Here is a 21,830-nt window from a genome sequence, read left to right on the forward strand (position 1 = left end):
AATTCTCTTTTGAACCATTCTGGAGTTTCTTGGCATTACTCCAGGATCACTAAGGAGTTCAAAGGATTTTTTAAAGCAGGCTATTTGGATTTATTTCTTTTCATATACGAGTATAATACTTATTGATAGTGTTTTGGACACATTCATTCCTCCTCTCTTTCTCATGCTCTATCTGATTATAAGCTATGGTTTTATTCAGTTTCTCTCTCTCTCTCTCTTTTTTTTTTGGAATTAGAAAGCTTTATTGACAGTTATTCTGAGTTACAGTTTTCCAAAGAAAAACTTAATTTCCTCTGAAGGCACAGGAGCTTTGCATGATTATGGCCCACTGCTTAACAAATTAATAAGAATTCAAGACCTGTTTAAAATGTCCTGCTGAGCAAAGTAAGTCCAAAAAAAGACCCATTTCTCCAAAAAAGTTTCCATTGAAATTCAGAATGTTTTCCATGTAAACTACATTTTGAATACATTCTTTGAAGTCATATTTAAATGGTTTTTTTTTTACAGTTCTCATTCAATTGTGTAGGCAAATGTAATTTTCTTCAATCACATAATCCCATCCTTTTACATTGGCAACATCTTCTAGGATCCATGAAACATAGTTTAAAATGGCAGTTTTTATTTTTCAAGGCTGTAGTTTCCTGAGATTTCTGCTCCACTGAAGTCAAAACCAGAGTTTTCTTTTTGGAATCTCTCCAGGGTAAGTTTCCTTTGCATTTGGTCCTGTACCCAAGGATCAGCTGAATATTCAGTTTCTAAGAGAGAGGTCCAACAGTTTGCTGCATCTCTCTTTGTCTTGGTAAGAACTATGCGGACCATTTTTCTGTCCTCTAATGTCCACGTTCCCTCATCAGCTAGTTCCCTCATCAGCTATTGTAGAATCAAAGAGTTTGCCCTTCAGGATTTCCTGGCCCCGAACGGCTAGCTCCACATGTCGACTCTGCAGGCTGCACTGTATCTCTTGAATGTGAGTGCCCCGTTGCACCTGGACCTCTATAAACACCTCCTCTAGGGACTGGTACCACTGGCCCCAGGGTGTCCCACAAGCCACCACCCCGCTTCACTCTTCAAATGGGGCAGACATGCTTCCCTTGGATCCCAGTGACCCTTTCTTCCAGTTTCTCTCTTAAAAATTGGTCAATTGCCCCGGGTTTCTCTTCTCAGCTTTGGTACCTCTTCCTTCCACTGCTGCCCAGAACTCTGAGTTGTACTCATATCAAGAGTTCTGGGCAAAGGACTTAGATCAACTGGGTTTTGATCTTCTATCCTTTAGGCCACAATGTTTCTTTACCTTCCAACTGGTTCGATGTTGCTTCTTGCAAGATGGGATGGGGGTAGATGACATTAATGCAGAATCATTGCATAGGATGGATGGGAAGGGATACCTGTAGCCTGACTCTGAATTACAAGCCTTGCAGTTTATATCATTCCACCTAGCAGAAAGGGAGGCTGGGGAGAAGGCTTGGTATGGACACTGAGTGAGGGGAGCTTGGAGTATTTGTTTTCTGATATCATTTCATTTTATCCTGTGTAGTGCTTCTGTCTTCTCTTATAGACAAAGCTTTCCTATGAATGGTCAATCATCCTTTTGATTCGAGGAATTTTTTTGAGGTTGAGAGCTTCCAAGAGAGACCAGAGTATGAATGTATGGATATTGGAGTCATCAGGACAGAGATGATAATTAAAGTGACTGGATATGACCAAGTCACCAAATAAGAGCAGAGAGCAAAGAGAAAAGAGTTCAGGGAAGAGCTTTGGGGTACACTGGCAGTTAGGGGGCATACTTTGGCGCAGATGCCAGCAAAGGAAAATGAGGAACATTTTAGGATAGACAGGAAAAGGACCAAGAAAAAGAGCAATAACATGAAAATGCCCAGAGAAGACAAGATCCAAAAGAAATGTCAAATACTATAGAGAGGTAAAGAAGGTGGAGAATTCTGAGAAGACCATTAGATTCAGCAATTACAAAATCAATGGTAGCTTTGGAAAGGGCAGTTTCACCTGAATGATAAGATCAGAAATTAGATTTCAGAGGGTTTAGAAGACAGTGAGAAGAAAGGAAATGGACACAATTAGTGCATAGTATATGGCTTTTTATAGCAATTAGTTTATAATATATAGCAATTAGTATATAGTATATAGCTTTTTTTAGAAATTAGTACATAATATATAGCTTTTTTTTTTTAGAAATTAGTAGATAGTACATAGCTTTTTTATAGCAATTAGGCTATAGTGTATAGCTTTTTCAAGGAGTTTGGCTGAGAAAGGGCAGGGAGATACCTGGAGAGGGTGATTTTTAAAATGCTAAGTCCATTGGTTTTTTCTCAGGTCTTTCCCTCCATGATCTCTCTGCAGCCTTCAACACTGTTGGTCATCTCTTCCTGGAAATTCTCTCCTCCCTTGGCTTCTGGTTTGCTTCTCACTCCTGGAGTGTTTCTAATTTACCTACTCCTCCATCTATTTTCCTGTTCCTGAGTGCGGGGGTGTGCCAAGGCCATCTGCCCTCTTGTGACCTGTATGTTAAGGAGTCATCTGTATAGAGGTGATCTGTGTGAACGAAGGAAGGACAGATGGGGAGGTGAAGGGGGACAGAAGACGTGGGCATGAGAACAATAACAGTAACATCAGAGGTTTGCTCAGTTCCCAGTTAGCCATTATTTCCTATGTTTATTTTAAACATACATGATTGAGGTCAATGAATAATTTCCAATCACTTTATTATTTACTAACTTGATTTATTCTTTTCTTTTGTTCATGTAGTGAATTTCAACAAGGAAGTTAAACTTGAAAGCAAGGCTGGCCTGAATATTTTTGTCCTTTCTACAAAGAAATGTTCTCTCCAGGGCAACTTCCTTTGGTCTGAGTATTTCAGCTGTCTTGGCCAGTATCCTGAGAGTAAAAAACAAGAACATGGTATTTCACTATTGTATTTCTTAAAAGACTAACTTTAAAAACAAATTAGTCCAAGATGTGAGAGCGCTTTTGTACGTTTTGCAAGATTTGAGGCTGGTTAGGTTCCAAGGAGGTGGAGGAAAATAGTCTTGAAAATTCCCCAACAAGACTATTTGTCTATAACATCAGGGTACCAGCTTATACTGTGCACCGTACAGGAAAAGAAAATAGTTGCTTATAAGTTACTCTTAACCACATTCCCTTTCCTTGTTTTTATGGAGTATTCATAGCCAATGCACACACAGATCATACTCCAAGTCCATCATTGTCACTGATCAGAGCATGTTGAGTAAACAAAGTCTATAGACTTCTAGTAGGCACAAAGATCTCCATTCCCTACTGAAGAACTTCAGATTGTTTCCGATAAAACTGTGCAGTATGTAAAGAGTGAAGGGGTTAGACAGGAGATCTTTTCTAGCTTTAAAGTTCTATACTTTACCCCATCTAAATGCCAAGTCTATTTTGCTTTTACTAATGCCTCCATCCTGGTCTTTGTAAAATATTTTAAATCAGGGTTACCCAACAGGTCAGTGAATTTCAAAGTTCTATCTGGCTGATCTTAAGATTATCGAAATTGCCATTCCAATTACTGTCAACCAAGTGTGCCATTGAGATCTGGTTTTCAAAGAGATCAGTCACATCACAGGGTGACAGTTGGACTTGAGCATGAGCTGGATTAAAGTGAGGAAGGGCTGCACAAAATCATCAGCCTCACTGTTTTTTCCTGAGTTACTGCAGAAGTCAAGATGTCTGGAGATGACCCAGGATACAGTGAACGACCATAGCATCTTCGATATCTGACCGGGCTCTAAGCTCTCCACAGAGCCTGCTTCAGCTTCCTTCATGGCTGTTGGAACAAACTGTTCTCATGTGCCCATTCCACCAGGGAAAGTCCTCACATGCTTGGGGTAGACATTCCCCTAATTCCTCCGATGGGTCTGAGGCCCTTCGTTTACCTTCAACCTGCTATAGCCCATCTGCAGAGGAGGTTTTATGTGGGTGTGGTTGCTGTTTATGCTAAAGTTTCTTGGAGCCAAAGGTGAGAATTGAGTGGCAGCTGGCAAGCCCTCACACCATACACCCCAACATTTATGGGTTGGTTCAAGGCTAGAGATGAATGGCAAATGTCCCATCCAAAATTTTTTTAACAACTTGAATATCATATATGTGTGTCTGTATATAATACATGTGGATGCCATTTAAAGTTTCTGGAACACTTGCACGACATCTGTACGCAATGGATTATTATCCCAATTTTACGGATGAGGAAACTGACACTAAACAACACCTATCAGTCATGGTGAGTCAGTGGCACAGTCTTCCTGGTGCCAGCTAGGTGGGCTGGATGAAAATAATGAGGGGATGCTCATCAGAATTCCTGATTCCTTCAAACTATGAAGGAATAGTTTATGGGATATATGGAAGAATCAGGATTCAAAAACATCTCAAAGGGCTGCAATGACGGGCCAGGACTAACAAGATTATTAAAGATAAACAGTTGATTAAATACAGGATGAGGGAGGTCTAATTTCAAAGCAGGGGAGAAAGAGACCAGGATTTTAATTGACCACCAGCTGAATCTGAGCTGCTAAAAAAAAAAAAAAGCCAAACAGAATTTGCAGTTGTTTTAATAGTGTAGTGACCACATAAAAGGAAGCACTACTTCCAATGCACTTTGTACTTTGTCCTGGTTGGGCCACACCTGACCTACTATGTTTATGGACTAAGAGACTCAGAGAAAGTAGAATCAGTCAAAAAAAAAAAGCAACCAAGATTGGGAAAGGAACTGGGGATATTCAGCCTGGAGGAAAAAAAGAATTTGGTGAAATATGGCTACTATCTTCAAATATGTGCAGGGCTGTCATGTTAAATAGAAGTTAAGACTTGTTTAGAATGGAAGATCTAGGCCCAACAGATGAGGGTACACAGAAGGGGGCAAATTTTGGCCCCATATAGCACAGGACCAACCAGTCAAGGAGCCTCGCCCTTAGGAACCTGGCAGACTGCTCAGCAGACGCCATTCCTATGTGGACTCTGACGCATGTGTAGACATTCTGTAACTGGTTCCAGTCTGCTAACTACATGGTGAAAAAAGCCCCTTTGATCAGCAGCAGAACCAGAGCTGGGGTGCATTCAAAAGGCATTAATCCATCCAGGCCTATCTGTTTGAACCAGACTCCTTCCTGTCTGGCTCTGTTAGGTGAGGGACTCACTGAGGGGCACAGGCCAAAGGCCCTCTCTATCTGAGGCCAACCCATGGCCCTCTGCCCTTGGCTTCTATGTGTTCATCCTTCCTGCTTTAGGGTGGACACCAGAGATAGCTATGACCTTGTGACCTTCAAAAGGTCAGGAGAGTGGGCCACTAGGAAGTCTGACAAGAGTTCTCCCTGGGATCTGGAGCCAGCGAGTCAAGCACTGAAGCTGTGGGGTAACAGTGACGTTCAGGCCCCAGTTCATCATTAGCTGAGACAGGGACTCATCAGGCAGCAATGGTGCCTTGGGATGCCAGCTCAGTGTGGCCAATGCTATGGACAAACTGCATTAAGACTAAGTCTCTCCCCAAAGACTGAGACTCTCCCTCTATCTAGTGGATAGTGGGTCCCCCCAGTATTGGTGGGAGTGGGAAATATATGTGCTTTTCTGCCATATCTAAACACATTTTCCCTAGGAATCAGGATGATAAAGGGAAGAGTGTGCCCCTCAGGTGTGGGGAATGCCTCTTGCTCTATCCTCAAAGTAAATACCCCTTTGTAATAGCTAACCAATTTGAACTGGGGCAGCTAGGAGACACAATGAATAAAGCGCTGGGTCTGGAGTCAGGATGACCTGAGATCAAATCCAGCTTCAGACACTAGCTATGTGAACCTGGGCAAGTCACTTAACCTTATTTGCCTCAGTTTCCTTATTTGTAAAATATTAGCTGGAGAAGCAAACCACTCCAGGATCTTTGCCAAGAAAATCCCAAATGGGGTCCTGAAAGGTCAGACAGGACTGAAATGCCTGACCAATAACAAAAATGAACTGGGTAAATGAAACTAGCACAATAAGAAGTGAGGGCAGCTTACCAGATTGGAAGCTCAAGTCAGTGGCATTAGAGAAGAGACACTCCTACCCCTCAGGGATGCCCCTAGAACCCTGAGGGGAGGTCAGAGCTAGCCTCATTAGGGAGTCCAAAGCATACATAAGAATATTCTAGTGACCAAAATTGTCTCCTCCCAAAACAGACTGAGTGGCTGGGTAATAAAGTGATTTCCATATCACTGGCAGCATTCGAGATTAGATTACCCTCTATGAGAAAAGTTTCCATAGGGAATCCTTTCAGGGGCAAATATGGTCTGTAAGGTTCAGTCCAATTCTGAGAGTCTATAAAAATAAACATTACAACAAGACGAACAACCCACAGGTGTCTGAAGCATCACATTAACAATGACAACAATAAAATTAATAACACGTTACGGGATTTTGTGCTTCCTCTCATCTGGTGACTTCAAAGGACTTTATAAGGTAAGGTAATTTTGCAGATAAGGAAGCCAGGACATTGTGGAGAAAAATGGTGCAAGAGTAAAACGAGATTGCTTAAGTTCATCCAGGTAGATAGAGCCCTGGGCCTGGAGTCAAGAAGACTCATCTTCCTGAGTTCAAATCCAGCCTTAGATGCATACTGACTGTGTGACCCTGGGCAAGTGACTTAACCCTGTTTGCCTCAGTTTCCTCATTTGTAAAATGAGCTAGAGGACATGGCAAACCACTCCAGTTTCTTTGCCCCTGAAAAAACCCCAAATGGAGTCATGAGGAGTTGGACACAACACTCAACAACAACAAAAACATTTATATAGTGCCTACCATTTACCAGGCACTGTGCTAAGCACTTTACAAGTGTTATCTCATTTGATTCTCATAGCAACTCTGGGAGATAGGAGCTATTATTATCCCCCCCCCCCATTTTGCAGATGAGAAAACTGAGGCAAACAAAGGTTAAATGACTTGCCCAGGGTCACACAGCTAGTGAGTGTCTGAGGTCACATTTGAACTCAGGTCTTCCTGTCTCCAGGCCCAACTTGTTGTGCACTACAGCGCCACCTATCTGCCCAAGTGTCGGCTCTTCCATTGGAATGTGAGCCCCCGGAAAGCAGGGACTGTCTTATTCTTTTATTTGTATCCACAAGCACTTAGCCCAGGGCCTCACACATAGAAAGCACCTAATGAATGCTTGCTTCCTTCCTTGCTTCCTTCCTTGCTTCCTTTCTTCCTCCCTCCCTCCCTCCCTTCCTTCCTTTCTCCCTTCCTCCCTTCCTTCCTTCCTTCCTTCCTTCCTTCCTTCCATCATTCATAGAACAGCTATAAAGCAGGCTTTCATCTTAAAACCCTTTGAATACTGTAGCTGGAATGGATTTTGGAGAGATGTTGGGATGAAATCTGCCTCCATGCAACAATCCAAACCACACTGTGCTCTCTAAGCCTCCTTCCTGAGAGGTCGGTATCTGTCCTTCCCTTTCTGCCCTCATTTCCTCACTCCTTGGTGCATCACCAGCATTCTCAAGGCTCCCAAATCCTTGAACTTTATCTTGTTCTCCCTGACTGTAATTTCTGCATCACTGCCACAATCTTTCCCTTTCATTGTGCTAGTTGTTTGGCTTGGCAGCCCTGCCCATCACAAGCCAGTGAGACTGGAAATCTGACATTAAAAAGAATGCTTTGTGGTAAAGGGTCTGGCATCTTAGCTCCCCACATCAAGAGGCTAGAGCAGTAATACATGTCCAAGGTCAGCATTCCCTTAAGAACAACACAAATTTTTCTCAGTGATCGGAGACAAAGTTTTGCATAAACATTAGTGGGGGGCTGGGAGGCTACCTGCATGTATGGTCAGGACTGTGCTGGAGTCAGACCTAACCGGCTTCCAAGAGCCTGATCATTTTTAGTGTGAACATTTACACCTCAGAAATCTGCACTGATTTATTGTTTTGGTGATTGTTTAGACTTAAGAAAGTGTTAATAAAGCAAATTAAACTTAAAAGCATGTACGCATTTCTTTACCTTCTGGAGAGCCCAGTGGTTAAACATTTACCAGCATACCCTTGTATTCCTCTATAACCATTGTTTGAGCTCAGGAGGAGTGCAGTAAAAGGCTTAGGCAATGAAGTCATCACCAGACTGGAGTCCTGGTGACCCGTAGGCTGATGCTGATAATAATGAAAAATAATATTACACTTTATCCATTATCTTATTTGAGCCTCACAACCCCCTTGGCTGGAAGCATTGCTATTTCTTTCAAAGGCTCTTGGGGTTCAGGTTTCTGGGGTGTTAAAGATAACTCCAAGATTAGTGGAATCACACTGTCAGAGAGAGAAGAGTCAGGAGATGAGGCTTTGTCCAGGAGGTTCCAGTCAGCTATTTCCAGATGATGCCTTGGTTGGAAGTACAGGTCTGGAACTAGACAGCAGAGCTTATGGTACATAGATGCTGGGAGCTAACTGCCTAAGATGGTGTAGATGGAGCTTCTAGTAGATTATGAACTTTTGGGGTAGAAGGGACAGTCCTAAGCCTTGTGACTCCCTACAATCTGGCCTAGTGCTCCCACACTAGAGTGTATGTTAAGCTTTGGTTTAAATATCTCCAATGATGAGGAGCTCGTTACCTAACAAGGCAGCCCATTCTTGGGACAACCAGTTAATTGCTAAAACTTCCCCCTGAAGCTGAAATATGACTCTCCACTGGCCAGCTCTTGTGTCTAATTCCCTAGAAAAGTCCCTAGGTGTGCCCAAGGTTCCAGAGTAAGGTTCAAAATCAGGTATCAAATTCATGACCTCTGATTCCAAATCCAACGCATTTCCATTTTACCATGCACTCATCTATCCTAGAGCGTAGCCCTCAAAGCAATGGTGCAAGTTACAGAGAAGCAAATTTTAGGCTTAACATATGGAAAAACTTGTTGAGTCATCAAAGAAGGTGATGTACTGCATGACACCTGAAGGGCCTCTTTACTAGAATTCTTCAAGCAAGGCTCAGATGTGACTCTGGGCAAGTCACAATGACTCTAATCCTCAATTTCCCCATCTGTAAAATGGGGGTAATCAGATTGATTAATCCCATAATGAATCAGAGATTAAATGTTTAACAATGGTTCTGGGGGGAAAAGTTCATTTGACATGCTTTAGAGATGAAGCTTCATTATTAACATTTAACTTGTCACTTTCCTAAGTCTAAATAATCAATGAAACAATAAATCAAGGCCAGATTAGTAGCTGAATATTTAACAATTGGCTCTCCTGAGTCAAAGCTATGGTTTTTCCAGTAACAATGTACAGTTCTGAGAGTTGGAAAGCTTTTGAGCTGTGATGCTGGGAAAGACTTTTGAGAGTCCCTCAGACAGCAAGGAGGTCACATCAGCCAATAGTTAAAGAAATTAACTCATGCTATTCATGGCCAGGTCAGACACTGAAGCTTAAATACTTTGGCCACATAATGAGAAGTTGGGACTCACTGGAAAATACCCAGATGTTGGTAAAGATTGAAGGCAAAAGGAAAAGGGGACAGCAGAGGATGAGATGGATGGATGGTGTCATGAAGCAATGAACATGAACCTGACCAGGACAGAAGGGCCTGGGGCGCTGTGGTCCACGGGGTCACAAAGAGTTAAACATGACTGCAACAACTACCTTCCTCGGGAGCCAGCTCAAGCCCTCCCTGCCCCCAACCGGGTGTACCTCCCAGGGCTGTCTTGAGGATCAGGTAGATAATATGAATAAAATGCTTGGCAAATCCCAAAGTGCTGTTTCTGTGCAGGCTAGTATGAGGACTAGAATGGATTCTTCTTCCAGGTGTGGGTTGGGCCACTTGGCTGTTTAGGTCTGTTCCACTTTGGAGGTTTTGTTTTCTTCACAGATCACAGCTGTAGAGCTGCTAGGGCACAAAGCCTTCATTTTAGGGGAGGAAACATAGCTTTGGCTAAGGCATCTACTTTGTACGGATCTCGCCTGTATCTATACATTTATATATGTACACGTATTTATGTATGCGTACACGCACACGATATAGATGATATGCTGTCTCCCACATTATTGTGCATTGTTCCCCGGAGGGGAGGGATTTTTTTCTTCACATCTCCTGAACATAGAACACTTTCTAGTCTGTAGTAGACTTAATAAATGCTCGCTGATGGATTGATGACTTTGAGAAGGGAGATGGCTTGCCCGGTCACACAAAGGAGCAGCCCACCGGGAACTGGAGCCTAGCAGAATCCATTGGAATTTGTAGTCTCAACAACAAAACAGTTCTGCTTCTGAATCGTTCCAATGAATAAAATCAAAATGCCAAGTGGGTGCGGCTTATTCGGGATGGACAGAAGCATTCTAATTAGGAGCAATGTTCTCCTGCTGGTCATTTACAAGGGGTTCTGGAACAACGCAGTATGGTTAGTCCAGTTAGTACGCTGGCCTTAGAAACCGGCAGACCTGAATTCCAATCAAAGCAGCCAGTACGCGAGGGTATGTGAAATCCTTTGAAGGGATACACAAATGCTACATTATCATTGTAATTTCAGGTCGCTTACATACGCAGACCTTCAAGTTGTTAGTTATTGATAATATTGTTACCCTGCCTTGGTTTCTTCCTAGTGAAATGGGTACAAAAGTATCTTTCTCTCGGGAGCTCTGTGCCCCCAGCACGCCCCTCCTCCGAGGGCAAAGCCACCATCTGCCCGGCTCCGTCCTCTCCGGGCTCCATAGCTGGAGCCCCGGGAGCTGGTTGTTAAATGCTCAGGGCGAGCATCTGCACCTCGGAAACAGCAAACTCGTCGAACCCAGGCTGCTCTTACTGCTTTGTCATTGGTCGGGACTAAATGATGCAGGAGGAAATGTTCCCCGGGCAGGAGAAAGGCGCGCGTGTGGAGCCGGTTGTTAAATGTTCCTTTTCTGAATAGATCAAGGTCAGGTCTGCAGGGACCTCCGGGGGTCTCTGAGCCTCGGCCCCCAGGGCCCTCCCTGAGGGGGGTGTGGGGTGGGTGTGTGCGTGGCGGGGGGTCATGCCGAACCATGTCGGGAGAAGCGCAAGACTCCGAGACTGTAGGGACCCCAAAATGAACCTTCCCGACCCCGCGCATGCGCGCGCAAGTCTTCCCTTCTCCACCCGAGAGCGCCCGCGCGCTCCCAGAGCTCCCGCTGGTGGGGGGTGGGGGTGGGGGGTGGGGTCAGTCTCCGAGCGCGAGCTGGGACGCGGCGAGGCGGAGGACACTCCCCCACCACGCCACGGCGCACCCTTCCCATCCCCACCACCACCTCCCTCCCAGGGCCGCCCCAGACTCCGACGGGGACGGGCCGAGTGAGGCGGTAATCCCGCGATATCGCGAGGTCTTCTGAGCGGCTTGCGCAGCCGCGGCCAGGCGCCCGTCAGCTGGGGACGGGGCCCGGCGGGGGCGGGGCTCGGCGGCGCTGGGGGCGGGGCCCTGCACGCGGGGTCTGGGCCGCGCAGGTGTCCGAGCGCCCAGTCGGCGCTGCCTCGAGCCCAGGGAGGAGCCGGCGGCGGAGGCGCGCATGCCCGGGCCGCGTCGGCTGAGGTTGCTGGCAGTGCCCGGGGCGGGGCCCCTGCGGCTGCGAGGTGAGCTCCCGGGGAGCGGCGCGGGCTGGGGGCTGCGGGGCCTGGCGGCCGCGAGCGCTCCTCCGGAGCGGGCTGTGTGCGCCGGGGTGGGGGGCAGCCTTGGTCCCGGCGGGGAGACCCTCGCCCCCTTGGGAGCCGGCAGGAGGGCGTCCTGCCGGGGTAGCCGAGGGGGAGCCGAGGCGGAGGGCGCTCCTGGCGGGCGGACCGCGGGGCAAAGACCCGGAGACGGGAGATGGGCGGGAGAAGTCGGTCCGACAGACCTAGGGATCTGGCCAAGCGCGGCCATCGAGGCCGGACGGCGGGAGGCCCCGGGCTTCAACGAGTCCAAGCTAGGGGCTCGGGGCTTTCGGGGCATACCCATCCCGGGAAGGTGTAGTCGGTGCACCCGCGGTCCGGGCCCGGCCGGGGCTGCTTGCGCGCTTCCTCGGGGGCGGTGCATGGGGGTTGGCCGTCAGGTCCATGCCTCCCCCCGACCCCCGGTGGTCTAAGAAGGAGCCGAGGGGCCCGGGGGCCGGGGATTCCCGGAGCCGGCGGAGCGGTGCCAACGCGGGGAGCATCCCGCAGAGCGGGGGCGTGGACCCCCAGGGACCCGGGGCTGCCCAGACCCCGCTCCGCGGACCCGCTGCGAGGAAGCGGCGTCCGGAGTCTGACGGGGGAGGAGCGGCTGGAGCCCACTGGGACCCCGGGCTTTTTCTCTGCTGCCCCCCCCACACACCCCCGGGAGGGAGCCAGCGCCTTCTCCCCCAGCACCGAGCTCGGCCCTTCCAGGCACACACAGTCCAGTCGTGGTAGTGGGAGTGGATAGAAACCTGGGCCTTTGAGTTTGGAGGACCTAGCTACATCCCAGTCCTCTTTCTGACACCTGCTGCCGGCAGTGACCTTGGCCAAGTCCCTGGAGCCCCGCGCTTGGAGTCAGGACGTTGTTGTTCAGTCCTTTCTGCCCCCTCCGACCCTCAGTGTCCCCATTTGGGATTTTCTTGGCGAAGGTGCTGGAGTGGTTTGCCATTTCCTTCTCCAGCTCGTTTGACAGATGAGAACACTGAGGCAGACAGGGTGAAATGGCTTTCCCAGAGTCACTGCTAGTAAGTCTCTAAAGCTGGAATTGAGCTCAGGAGGAGGAATCTTCCCGACTCCAGGCGGGGCACTATCCGCTTGGCCACCAGACCTGAGGCACTTAATCGTTTTGATCTTGGGCAAATTTTTGCCTCCGGTTCCTCTACTATAACAGGGGATAACAACAGCTGCCTCCCAGGGTGGTTGTGAGGATTAAATGATACCAAGTAATCAGTAAGGGCATGGCTCTACCAGTATGGTATGGTAATCCATAGATTACCGCCGCCACCGCCACCAAGCCTCTGAGTGCCCCGGGCAGATGATAATATACATTGGCGGAGAGAGTGACCAACGCTGGAAAGCCTTTTTACCGGGGAACTCCCAGGCCAGGTTCTCCCTTCTTCAAACGTGTCCCTTGCTTTCCAGGTTCACGCTAGTTCATCAGAGTCACCTCTGCTTCCGAATAATCCGAGCTTGTATTCATTTATCTCTTCATTGTCTGCAAGGCACTTGACTTGCATCATCGCGTGTGATCCTCACAACAACCCCGCAGGCAGGTGCTCTTATTATCCCAGTTTTGCAAGTTGTGGAAACTGAGGCTGAGAGCCATTGCCTTCCAGACTTGTCCAGGAGCACACAGTTAAATAAATGGCTGAGGCTGGATTTGAACCCGGGTCTTCCTCACTTGAACCTTCTTCATCCACTCGGCTGTGTCAGTTGTGAACTGCTGCTGTTCGTCTTTTCCTCCAGTATAGTTACCATGCTCCTCCTTTCCTGTGCCATTCCCCAGTCATTGGGCACTTCTAGTCTCTCCACTGCTGCCACAAAAAGTGCTGTGATGGAGCTTTGGCTGTGGATGGGGCCTTTCTTTGGGCCTTGTCTTCCTTACATACCTTCTTAACCACTACCTCCCCCCAACACTATTGAGTATTTTGTCTTTTAAGGGTATAAAACTCAAATCGACTTTTAACTAAATCTTATTTTCTGTCTTTTTCAAATGTTTTTCTTCAGATGATAGTGATTAGGCAGATAAATGTTCATGTTTAAAAAAAACCCTTTGAAAAAAATGGTACACTATTTACCTTGTATTACAAACTTATAATTAGACTGGGGGGGGGTGCGGCAGGGCGGAGCAGACTTGATTTATTTCAGTCAGTTGTAGACCAAACATTTTTTTCACCAGTTTGACAGTAGAATATTGGTTATTCTTGAAATGACTTGGCCACGAGCCCTTTGTCCGCTCCCATTCCTTCTTCCCTCCTGGGGGCCATCTTGCTTCTTGCCTAGACTTCCAAAATAGCTTCCTAATTGATTTCCTCTGATTTTAGCTTCTCCTCTCTTTAATTCACCCTGCACCCAGTCTTCCCAAAGCCCAGATCTGATCACATCCCTTCCAAAGTGATGACCTTTTGGTAGCCTCTCTCCTTGCCTTGGCTTCACATTCGAGGCCCTTCCCAGATTCTTTGATGTTATCGCCTGTCTGTGCTCCAGCCACCCTGGCTGCCATGCTCTCTTCCACTGTCAGCCTGGCTGACCTGACCCCCAGGCCTAGAAAGCACCATCTTCTTGCCTGAGCCTTATCTCTGTGTGACCACCTCCTAGGAACTGCCTGTCCTGTTTCTCATCTCCACCTTCTCGTTGTGCCCTCCATCTCCTTATCTGAGTGAGTACGCCTTCTCCCTCTACTCAGTTACATTTATGCTCCTTGAGAACAGGGACTTTTCCACTGGGCTTTGGGCCTTGCACAGACCTGGCACATACTTGTTGAATCGAATGTACTTTGTTAGTAAGCCCTCCCTTGAGTGAAATTTATTTTTTCTTTAGTAAAGAAATTGCCTTTAGGATTTTTCCTTCTCAGCCTGTTCGTTCTTCAGCTTGGCACATACGTCTGATTTGGGTAAGACTATTTTCTAGTGATAAGCATTTCAAAAGTGCTCTCTTCACATTAATTTATTTCATGAAAAGAAACTCATTGGAGGTATTATAATTTATAAAACACTAACTGGACAAATTGATGTCAGATCTTACAAGTAAATACATGCTTTACCTTTGTGTAATATTCAGGAGAAAATTCCCAAGGACCAGATAGTTTGGAAATTTTATAGCAAAAACCCAGCAAGTTGAAAGAAAATAAAATTTGAGCTGATTTATTTTATGGTGATGTAAACAGCAGACTTCATTTGTTGCTGAAATGATTTGTGACCTGTTTTGGGCAAGAATTGACCTTACTGAAACTTTTTACTTCCAAGCTAGATAGTAATGTAAAGCAGTTTCTTAACCTCCATTTAAAGAGGTGCGCTTACTGAAATACTGAAATGGCCTCGTGCTGAGAGGCAGTTACCTGGAAGGTGCTTCCGTGGCATGGATCTGCCTAGGTGAGTAACAGAAGTCATTTAGCTTATGGTATTGAGCATCCTGGTATGAGATAAGACGTGACATTGTGGTGTGTGACTGTTGTGTTGGGCCTTGGCTCTCCCCATCGAGCTCCCTCTTCCTCTTGGTGGGAGTCTCAGGATACTTGGAGTCATGTGTTGTCCGTAACAGGACTTTGAGCATCAAGCTTGATCTGATTGTGGTGAGGCACAATTTGGTTATTATTGACTTCTTTGTGTTGGGTGTGTGTGTGTGTGTGTATTTTTGGTCTGGATCTGGCATGTAACTCTTTTAGAAAATATCGTTTTCTTGTATATTTACATAATTAACAGACACTAAAAGTAGATGATATTTTCTGGGCCATTGTGGGTATCCTTAGGTTAATTTTTAAAATTCTAAAATAATGTGCTTTTGGTAGCAAATTGTTTGTTTTAGCACCAGAGATTTTTTTTACAAGGCACATCCTCTGTAAATCCAAGTGCATCCAGTGAAATGCTCAGGAAACAGAACCCTCTCTATTCCCCAGCTCCCTGGATTCATGTTGACTATGGAAGCCAAGTTCCTTTAAACTGAGGATTTCAATTCTAGGAACATTTCTTAAAGACACAATATGTACCTGAGTGTGCGGCTAGACTGGGGTCCTCCGGGTGTGTATTGGGGAGATTAAAGCCCACCTTAAAGTGAAAACCTGGCTGGGTTTGAGGAGGGGCTGGAAAAGTAAGGAACAGCTTTGTGGGTGAAGACTCTGAGGGGGGGAGCTTTAAAAAGAAGGTTGGTTAGTTGGCTTGGTGGACAGCGTTTGGGTAAGCAGCTGTGGCAGGAGAAACAGAAGCAGGATTGGTAGACTACAGACCACCCAGGCAGAGAGAAAGCAGGTGATCTGAGGCTGCCCTACAAGCCTGACTCTGAGCATGAGGGGGTCAAAAAGGGGATTGCTACTGAAATAGACTACAGACCACCTAGGAAAGAGAAAACAGGTGATCTGGGGCAACCCCACAAGCCTGACTCTGGGCAGGAGGGTGTCAAAAAGGGGATTGCTACTGAAATAGACTACAGACCACATAGGCAGAGGGAAAACAGGGGATCTGGGGCAACCCCGCAAGTGTGACTGAGCAGGAGGGTGTCAAGAAAAGGGACTTTTCTAGTTAGCTGGCAGCTGTAGGACGTTCATTCCCTCTCCTTTCTCTCTTTCTCTCTCACTTCCTCCCCACCCCGCCTTTCTAATTTGCCTTCCCAGTGGGGAAGTTCTATTCAGAGTCTCATTCTTAGTGAGGGAGCCAGAATTGGTTCCTAGAAGCCAAGTTTAGGTAATGACAAAACAATAATAAAGCCATGCCCCGATTCCTCCAGAACCCTAGCAGAGCTCAATCTGACTGATCATGGCGAGGAAAGATGACAGATGACCACAGGCTGGATTTTCAGCTACCTTGGGGGAGAAGAGAACCAAGGAGGTGTTGGCCGATGCTCCAGGTGACTCTGGATTTTGAGGCAATAGGGAAGTTGGGAGGAGGTGAGAGCTGTACTGCATCTGCCCTGGTCAGATCACATCAGGACTGTTAGGTTCCATTGAAAGGGCGCCATGTTTTAGGAAGGACATTCGTACGAATTTGTAATTCATTCCATATGTTGACTGAACTGGGACTCTTCAACCTGGAGGAGAAAAGACATAGCAGGTCATGTGAGCTGGCTGCAAGAATGCATGCGTTGAAGATGTTTTTCCTGTTTTGGCAGCACTTTACCCCTGCTGCCTTCTTGAGAGATTCTTAGGTTGTTTACTAGTTTTGTACCTTTTTTTTTTTTTGGTGAGTGATCACCCACATTCATTTTTTGGGTGAGGGGGTGGGGAAGCTGCTAGGTTCTTAGTTGGCATAGGGTTTTGTGTTCTTTTTTTAATCACTTATTGAATGGTTGATATTTATTTGTCATATTTACAGTCTTCACTCTGCATGTGAAGAATTTCAAAAATAAAATACAATTCAGCAAAGCCCCTTCTTTGAATGTGTTAGGGATACAGAAATGAGAAGGCTACAGCTGCCTCCCCAGTGGAGTGGGGGAAAAGTAGGAGGGAGAGAATTTGGATCTGAAAAGAAAATAAAATTGATTTTAAACTATCTCTCCAGTCCCTGCTTGGGAGGAGATCATGTGCCCACAGGCTTAGAAGATAAGCTGGGCTGAAGTGGTGAATCCTTTGATCAAGGTGCTCTTCCTAAGCTTTCCTTTTCTGAAATGAAGGTTTTTATACATGGGCATTTTCTTAAATGGGCCACAGTTGTAGAAGAAGGTGTATCCAAAAGGCATCTGATTATTTTCACCAGTGGGAGTAGTGACTGGCTGGGTTGTAATAGTTAACATTTCTTCTTTGTTGTTTCTTTAAAGAGCCAAAATGGGTTTTCTTGAGTAAATTATTAACAAGATTTTTATTGTTTTACATTGAGGGAACTGCCAGATTAGGGTTCTGGGTGGAAGGTGAGTAGATTCAGATTCAGCAGATCCATATTAACGTGAACCGATTTAACATAATAAAGGTTTTACTCTCGTGATGGCCAGATAACATAGGTTTCATGCTGGTGGTGCCAAGGCTTAGTGGCTCTTTGCCACATTCCCCACTTTATGTAGATCTTGGTGTTTGACTTTCACCTAAGCTGGGTTTATCCCAGCCCACCTTTATGAGGAGGCCTGTGGGAGGCTGCCCTGTGCCCACTATTTTGGCCCCTGCTACCACTGGCGTAATACTAAGGACTCCCGAAGTTGTCTCAGTCCCAGGGTTCATGTCAGCTCAGAGACTTATTAATTGAAGTGTTATAATACTGCTCTTACTAAAAATTCCTCCTCTAAAGAGAAACATTGGCCATCCGTCCCAGCTTTGAGAGGTGACACATTCTTAAAGACTTGTCTAAAAATGTATTGTTGCAAGTCAAAGCCTTGGTTTGAGCAGAGTCTGGTCTGGCTGCTGCTTTCCTCAGAGGGCAGTGGAAAGCCTCCAGGAAGTCAGTGAGCTAGGGGCATGGAAGAGAGCCTCCTGCTTGGAGAGGAGGCTGCCTTCTGGAGGACAGGGCATTTCTGTCACGCTTATTTGGTGTCTTTGCTCAGTCTAAGCATTTGGGTTTTTTGTTGTCTTGCATTTCTGTTGGTTAGAGACAGTCACATGTAAAGCAAAAAGCATTAATCCTACATCGTCCTGATTTAATTTGTAAGTAGCCAAAGTTGCTTCATTTGACCTTAATTTGAAATTTTAGTATTTTCACTAATAAATTGCCAAACAGATGTTATCATGGGGAAATCTTAAGATTTTCTCAAAGTGCCAAATTGTTTGTTAACGAGAAAGAGAAATTTTATCGTAATGTTTTTGTTTATGGTTTTATCTTCCTCCTGTTTGACACTTAAATTATTTCATTCTACTGGTGATAGTGTGATTGAAAAAGTTTTCATTTATCATCCCATGTACAATGAGAACGGTAGGTACAGTGGAAAGACTAGTGATCCTAGGCAGAGGACATGGGTTGGGGGAGTTGGAGCAGTAGAGTTTTTGAGGTCTCTTTGGGCACTAGGGATGAAGGCCTGTTTCTGCTTTGATAATCAAGCTCCATTCCAGCAGTCATGTTGCTTGTGGGTTTTATTTCCTCTTGGAATTTTATTTTGTCAGCTATCCCTTTACTGAAAGGGTGAGGTTTGGAAGCTATTTGTCGTACTGAGTGCCCTTGTGACAAATATACATAGTTAAACAAAACAAATTCTCACATTGACCGTATCTGGAAATGTGTGTCTTAGTCTGCTGTTTTAACAACCCAGCTAGCAGCTTCAGTGGGGGTGTAAGATCCCTCCCCCACAGCCAGCACCCAGGGGGCTGCCGGGATGCCGGGAAAGCACAGGTTCTTTTTATCTGCTTAAACAAGGAAAGCACGGTGAAGGGGTTGACCAGCTTACTTTAATCCAGCATTCAGTTAGCATACAGACAATATTCATTTAGTTCAGGGGAAAATGCCAGCATTCAGTTAGCATTCAGTTAGTTCAGGGGAGCACAGAGACAAGCATCAAGAGATACACCAAATACAGATTCATTCACGTACTTCAGGGGAAAAAAGCCAGCACCCTGAGGTTCAAAACATTCATTTAGTTTGGGGGAAAACAAACCAGCAGCCCGAACCTCAAAACCAAAATACAAACAGGTTACAAATATCAACAGACAGACCCAATACAATTCATAGTTACCAACATCTGGGCTCGTCCCGAGAGCAAGGGCTGGCCCAGAGTCACGCTCCTCGTTGCTCCCACACCAACTGGAAAAGGAAAGAGAGCTCTTCAAGCTGTCCTCTCCCCTCTTATAGAGTTTTTGACATCATCAAGCGCCGCCTGAATGACCAGGGCCGATTGGTTCTTGACTTGGCCCCTCCCCCTAGCGTAGACCAGGTTCTGGAGCTAACACCTCCCCTCAGCCAGCCCCATGACTCATCACACAGGAAGTTCTGTGATTCCTGGCATGGTCACTGGGCTTCCTGCCCTGGAAGAGCAAGCCCCAGCGTCCAGTGAGGCTCCATGAGGTAAGCTGAGTCATTCAAAGAAAACAAAGGCCACTCTGGCTACACTCCACCCCTCACAATGTTCTAGGATGCACAATCCAATCATAATTTAAGTTAAATTATATATTCTCGAACATTGTGATCCAATTACGCAGGAGGCTCGATAAGTCCGCCTCACAAGGGTAACCAGGAGGCCATAGAGAAGTGAGATAGTATAAGGCAAAATCGTATACATGCTTCCCCTCTACGGTAAGAAGATTACCCACTGGCCTCCAGTCCTGGCTCAGCACTCCTCGCTCCGTGCGGGTCAGCTCTGCTACCGGCAGCTCAGCTTCGGCTGTAGGTGTCTCTGGCTCCAACCGGAAAAGGAAAAAGGAGTCTTAAAGCTGTCCTCTCCCCTCTTATAGAGTTTTTGACATCATCAAGCGCCGCCTGAATGACCAGGGCTGATTGGTTCTTGACTTGGCCCCTCCCCCTAGTGTAGACCAGGTTAACACACCTCCCCTCAGCCAGCCCCATGGCTCATCACACAGGAAGTTCTGATTCCTGGCGTGGTCGCTGGGCTTCCTACCCCGGAAGAGCAAGCCCCAGTGTCCAGGGAAGCTCAATGAGGTAAGCTGAGTCATTCAAAGAAAACAAAGGCCATTCTGGTTACATCTGCATCTTGAGCCTATCCATCACCTATCTGAAAGGAGGGGAGTAGCCTTCTTCATCAGTGGGCCTCTGGAATCATGGTTGGAGTGGTATTTAGTCATTGCCTTGATCAGAGTAGTTAAGTCTTTCACAGTTGTTCATTTTTACTATGTTGTTATAGAAGAAACCGTTCACCGAGTTCTGTTGATTTCACTCTGCATCAGTTCATACAGGTCTTCCTAGGATTCTCTGAGACCATCTCTTTTGGCACAATAACATTACGTTAAATTCATTTATACAACCACAGTACATCGAGCTGTTCTCAGTTAGTCCACTACATAAAAAGGCTGCTGCTGCTGCTGCTACTGCTGCTACTGTTACTTTACATATGGGTCTTTTCCCCTCATTTGTGGGGGAATAGACCCACAAGCAGATGGCCGGGTCAAAGGTGTATGCAGTTCAGTGACTGGAGGAGTCGTTCAGATTTCTTTCCGGAATGTCTGGACCAATTCAGAGCTTCCTCAGCATTGTGCTGGTGATGTTGCCAGGTTTATGGTGGCCCCTCCATTAACTCTCATTTTCCTTTTTTTGTGTGTTCTTTGCCAGTCTGACTGGTGTAAGGTGGAACTAATTCACATTTCTTCACTTGCTAGTGAAGGAGCATTTATTCCACATGGTTGTCGATGGCTTGTATCTCTTTCTTTGAAACCGCCTGTTCATATCCATTGACCATTTATCATTGAGTATGGCTCTTGTTCTTAGAAGTTTGATCTTTTTTTTATATATCTCGGTACAACGATTTTTTTCCTCCTCCTGCTAAATGTTTCCCTCTTAATTTTAACTGTGTTGGTTTTCTTTGTTCCAAAGCTTTTTGATTTTATGTAAACAAAATTATCCAGTTATATCCAACTATACAACTAATTTTATCTTCTGATCTGTACCATCTTTTGGTTCTAACTCTTCCTCATCCACAGTGGTAAAAAGTGTTTCCTTTTTCTTTTGATTTGTTCATGATTTGACTTTTTGTATCTAAGTCATGTATCCATTTATTTTTCCTGAACTTTGAAGGAAGCTACAGTTTCTAAAGATGGAAGTGGTGAAGGGGGCACCTTTCAGATGAGGGGGACAGTCAGGTCAGAGGCTCAGAGATGGGAGATCGTGCTGTAAGTAAGGAACAGATAGCTGACCAGTTTGGCTGGATTGTAGAGTATGTGCTGGATAGTGGTTCAGAGTAAACCTTGAAAGGCAGGCTGGCATCAGATTGAAAGCCAAAGAAGAGGTGGCAAGTGAGAGGCATTGGATCTTGTCAAGGAGGGGCACGGTGTGGTCAGGCTTGGGCCTTAGGAGCATCCCTTCTGCAACTGTGTGTCAGATGAACCAGAGTACTGAGGTAGGACAGTTCTCACACTACTGCAGGGGGCCAGCCTAGAGGGCATGAGTGCCTGAACTAGGAGGATGGTGGCCCTCAGACCAGTGTCATTGTAGAGGTAGCATCAACACCATCAGGCCCTTGCTCCGTGTGGTCCAGGTAGAGGGTGAGGGGGGTGAGGAAGAGGCCAGCGGGATTTTGACATTATGAATCTGGGTGACTTGGAAGGATCGTGGTGCCCTCAACAGAAATGCAGACATTTGGAAGAGGGAAGGTCTGGGGGAAAACAAGGACTTGTATTTTGGACATGTTGCATATGAGATACCCAGGGGACTTTCAGT

General features: G+C 46.1%; 2 protein-coding genes and 1 pseudogene across 2 annotated transcripts in view; 1 reads left to right on the forward strand and 2 right to left on the reverse strand.

Moving 5' to 3' along the window:
• Nucleotides 1-618: 618 nt before the first annotated feature.
• Nucleotides 619-1,105, reverse strand: LOC118853293 (annotated as a pseudogene).
• Nucleotides 1,106-11,137: 10,032 nt separating this feature from the next.
• On the reverse strand, nt 11,138-11,983 carry LOC118853295 (translation initiation factor IF-2-like). Its single transcript, XM_036763315.1, has one exon. The coding sequence runs from the start codon at nt 11,981-11,983 to the stop codon at nt 11,138-11,140; it is 846 nt and encodes a 281-aa protein (XP_036619210.1).
• The window catches only part of USP53 (ubiquitin specific peptidase 53), a 67,493-nt gene continuing 57,095 nt past the window's right edge, over nt 11,433-21,830 (forward strand). The window contains exon 1 of the mRNA XM_036762938.1: nt 11,433-11,544. The gene's annotated coding sequence lies outside the window, so the exon portion shown is untranslated. The remainder of the gene's footprint in view (nt 11,545-21,830) is intronic.

Source organism: Trichosurus vulpecula, chromosome 6 (assembly GCF_011100635.1).
Source record: "Trichosurus vulpecula isolate mTriVul1 chromosome 6, mTriVul1.pri, whole genome shotgun sequence".
NCBI classification, from domain to species: domain Eukaryota; kingdom Metazoa; phylum Chordata; class Mammalia; order Diprotodontia; family Phalangeridae; genus Trichosurus; species Trichosurus vulpecula.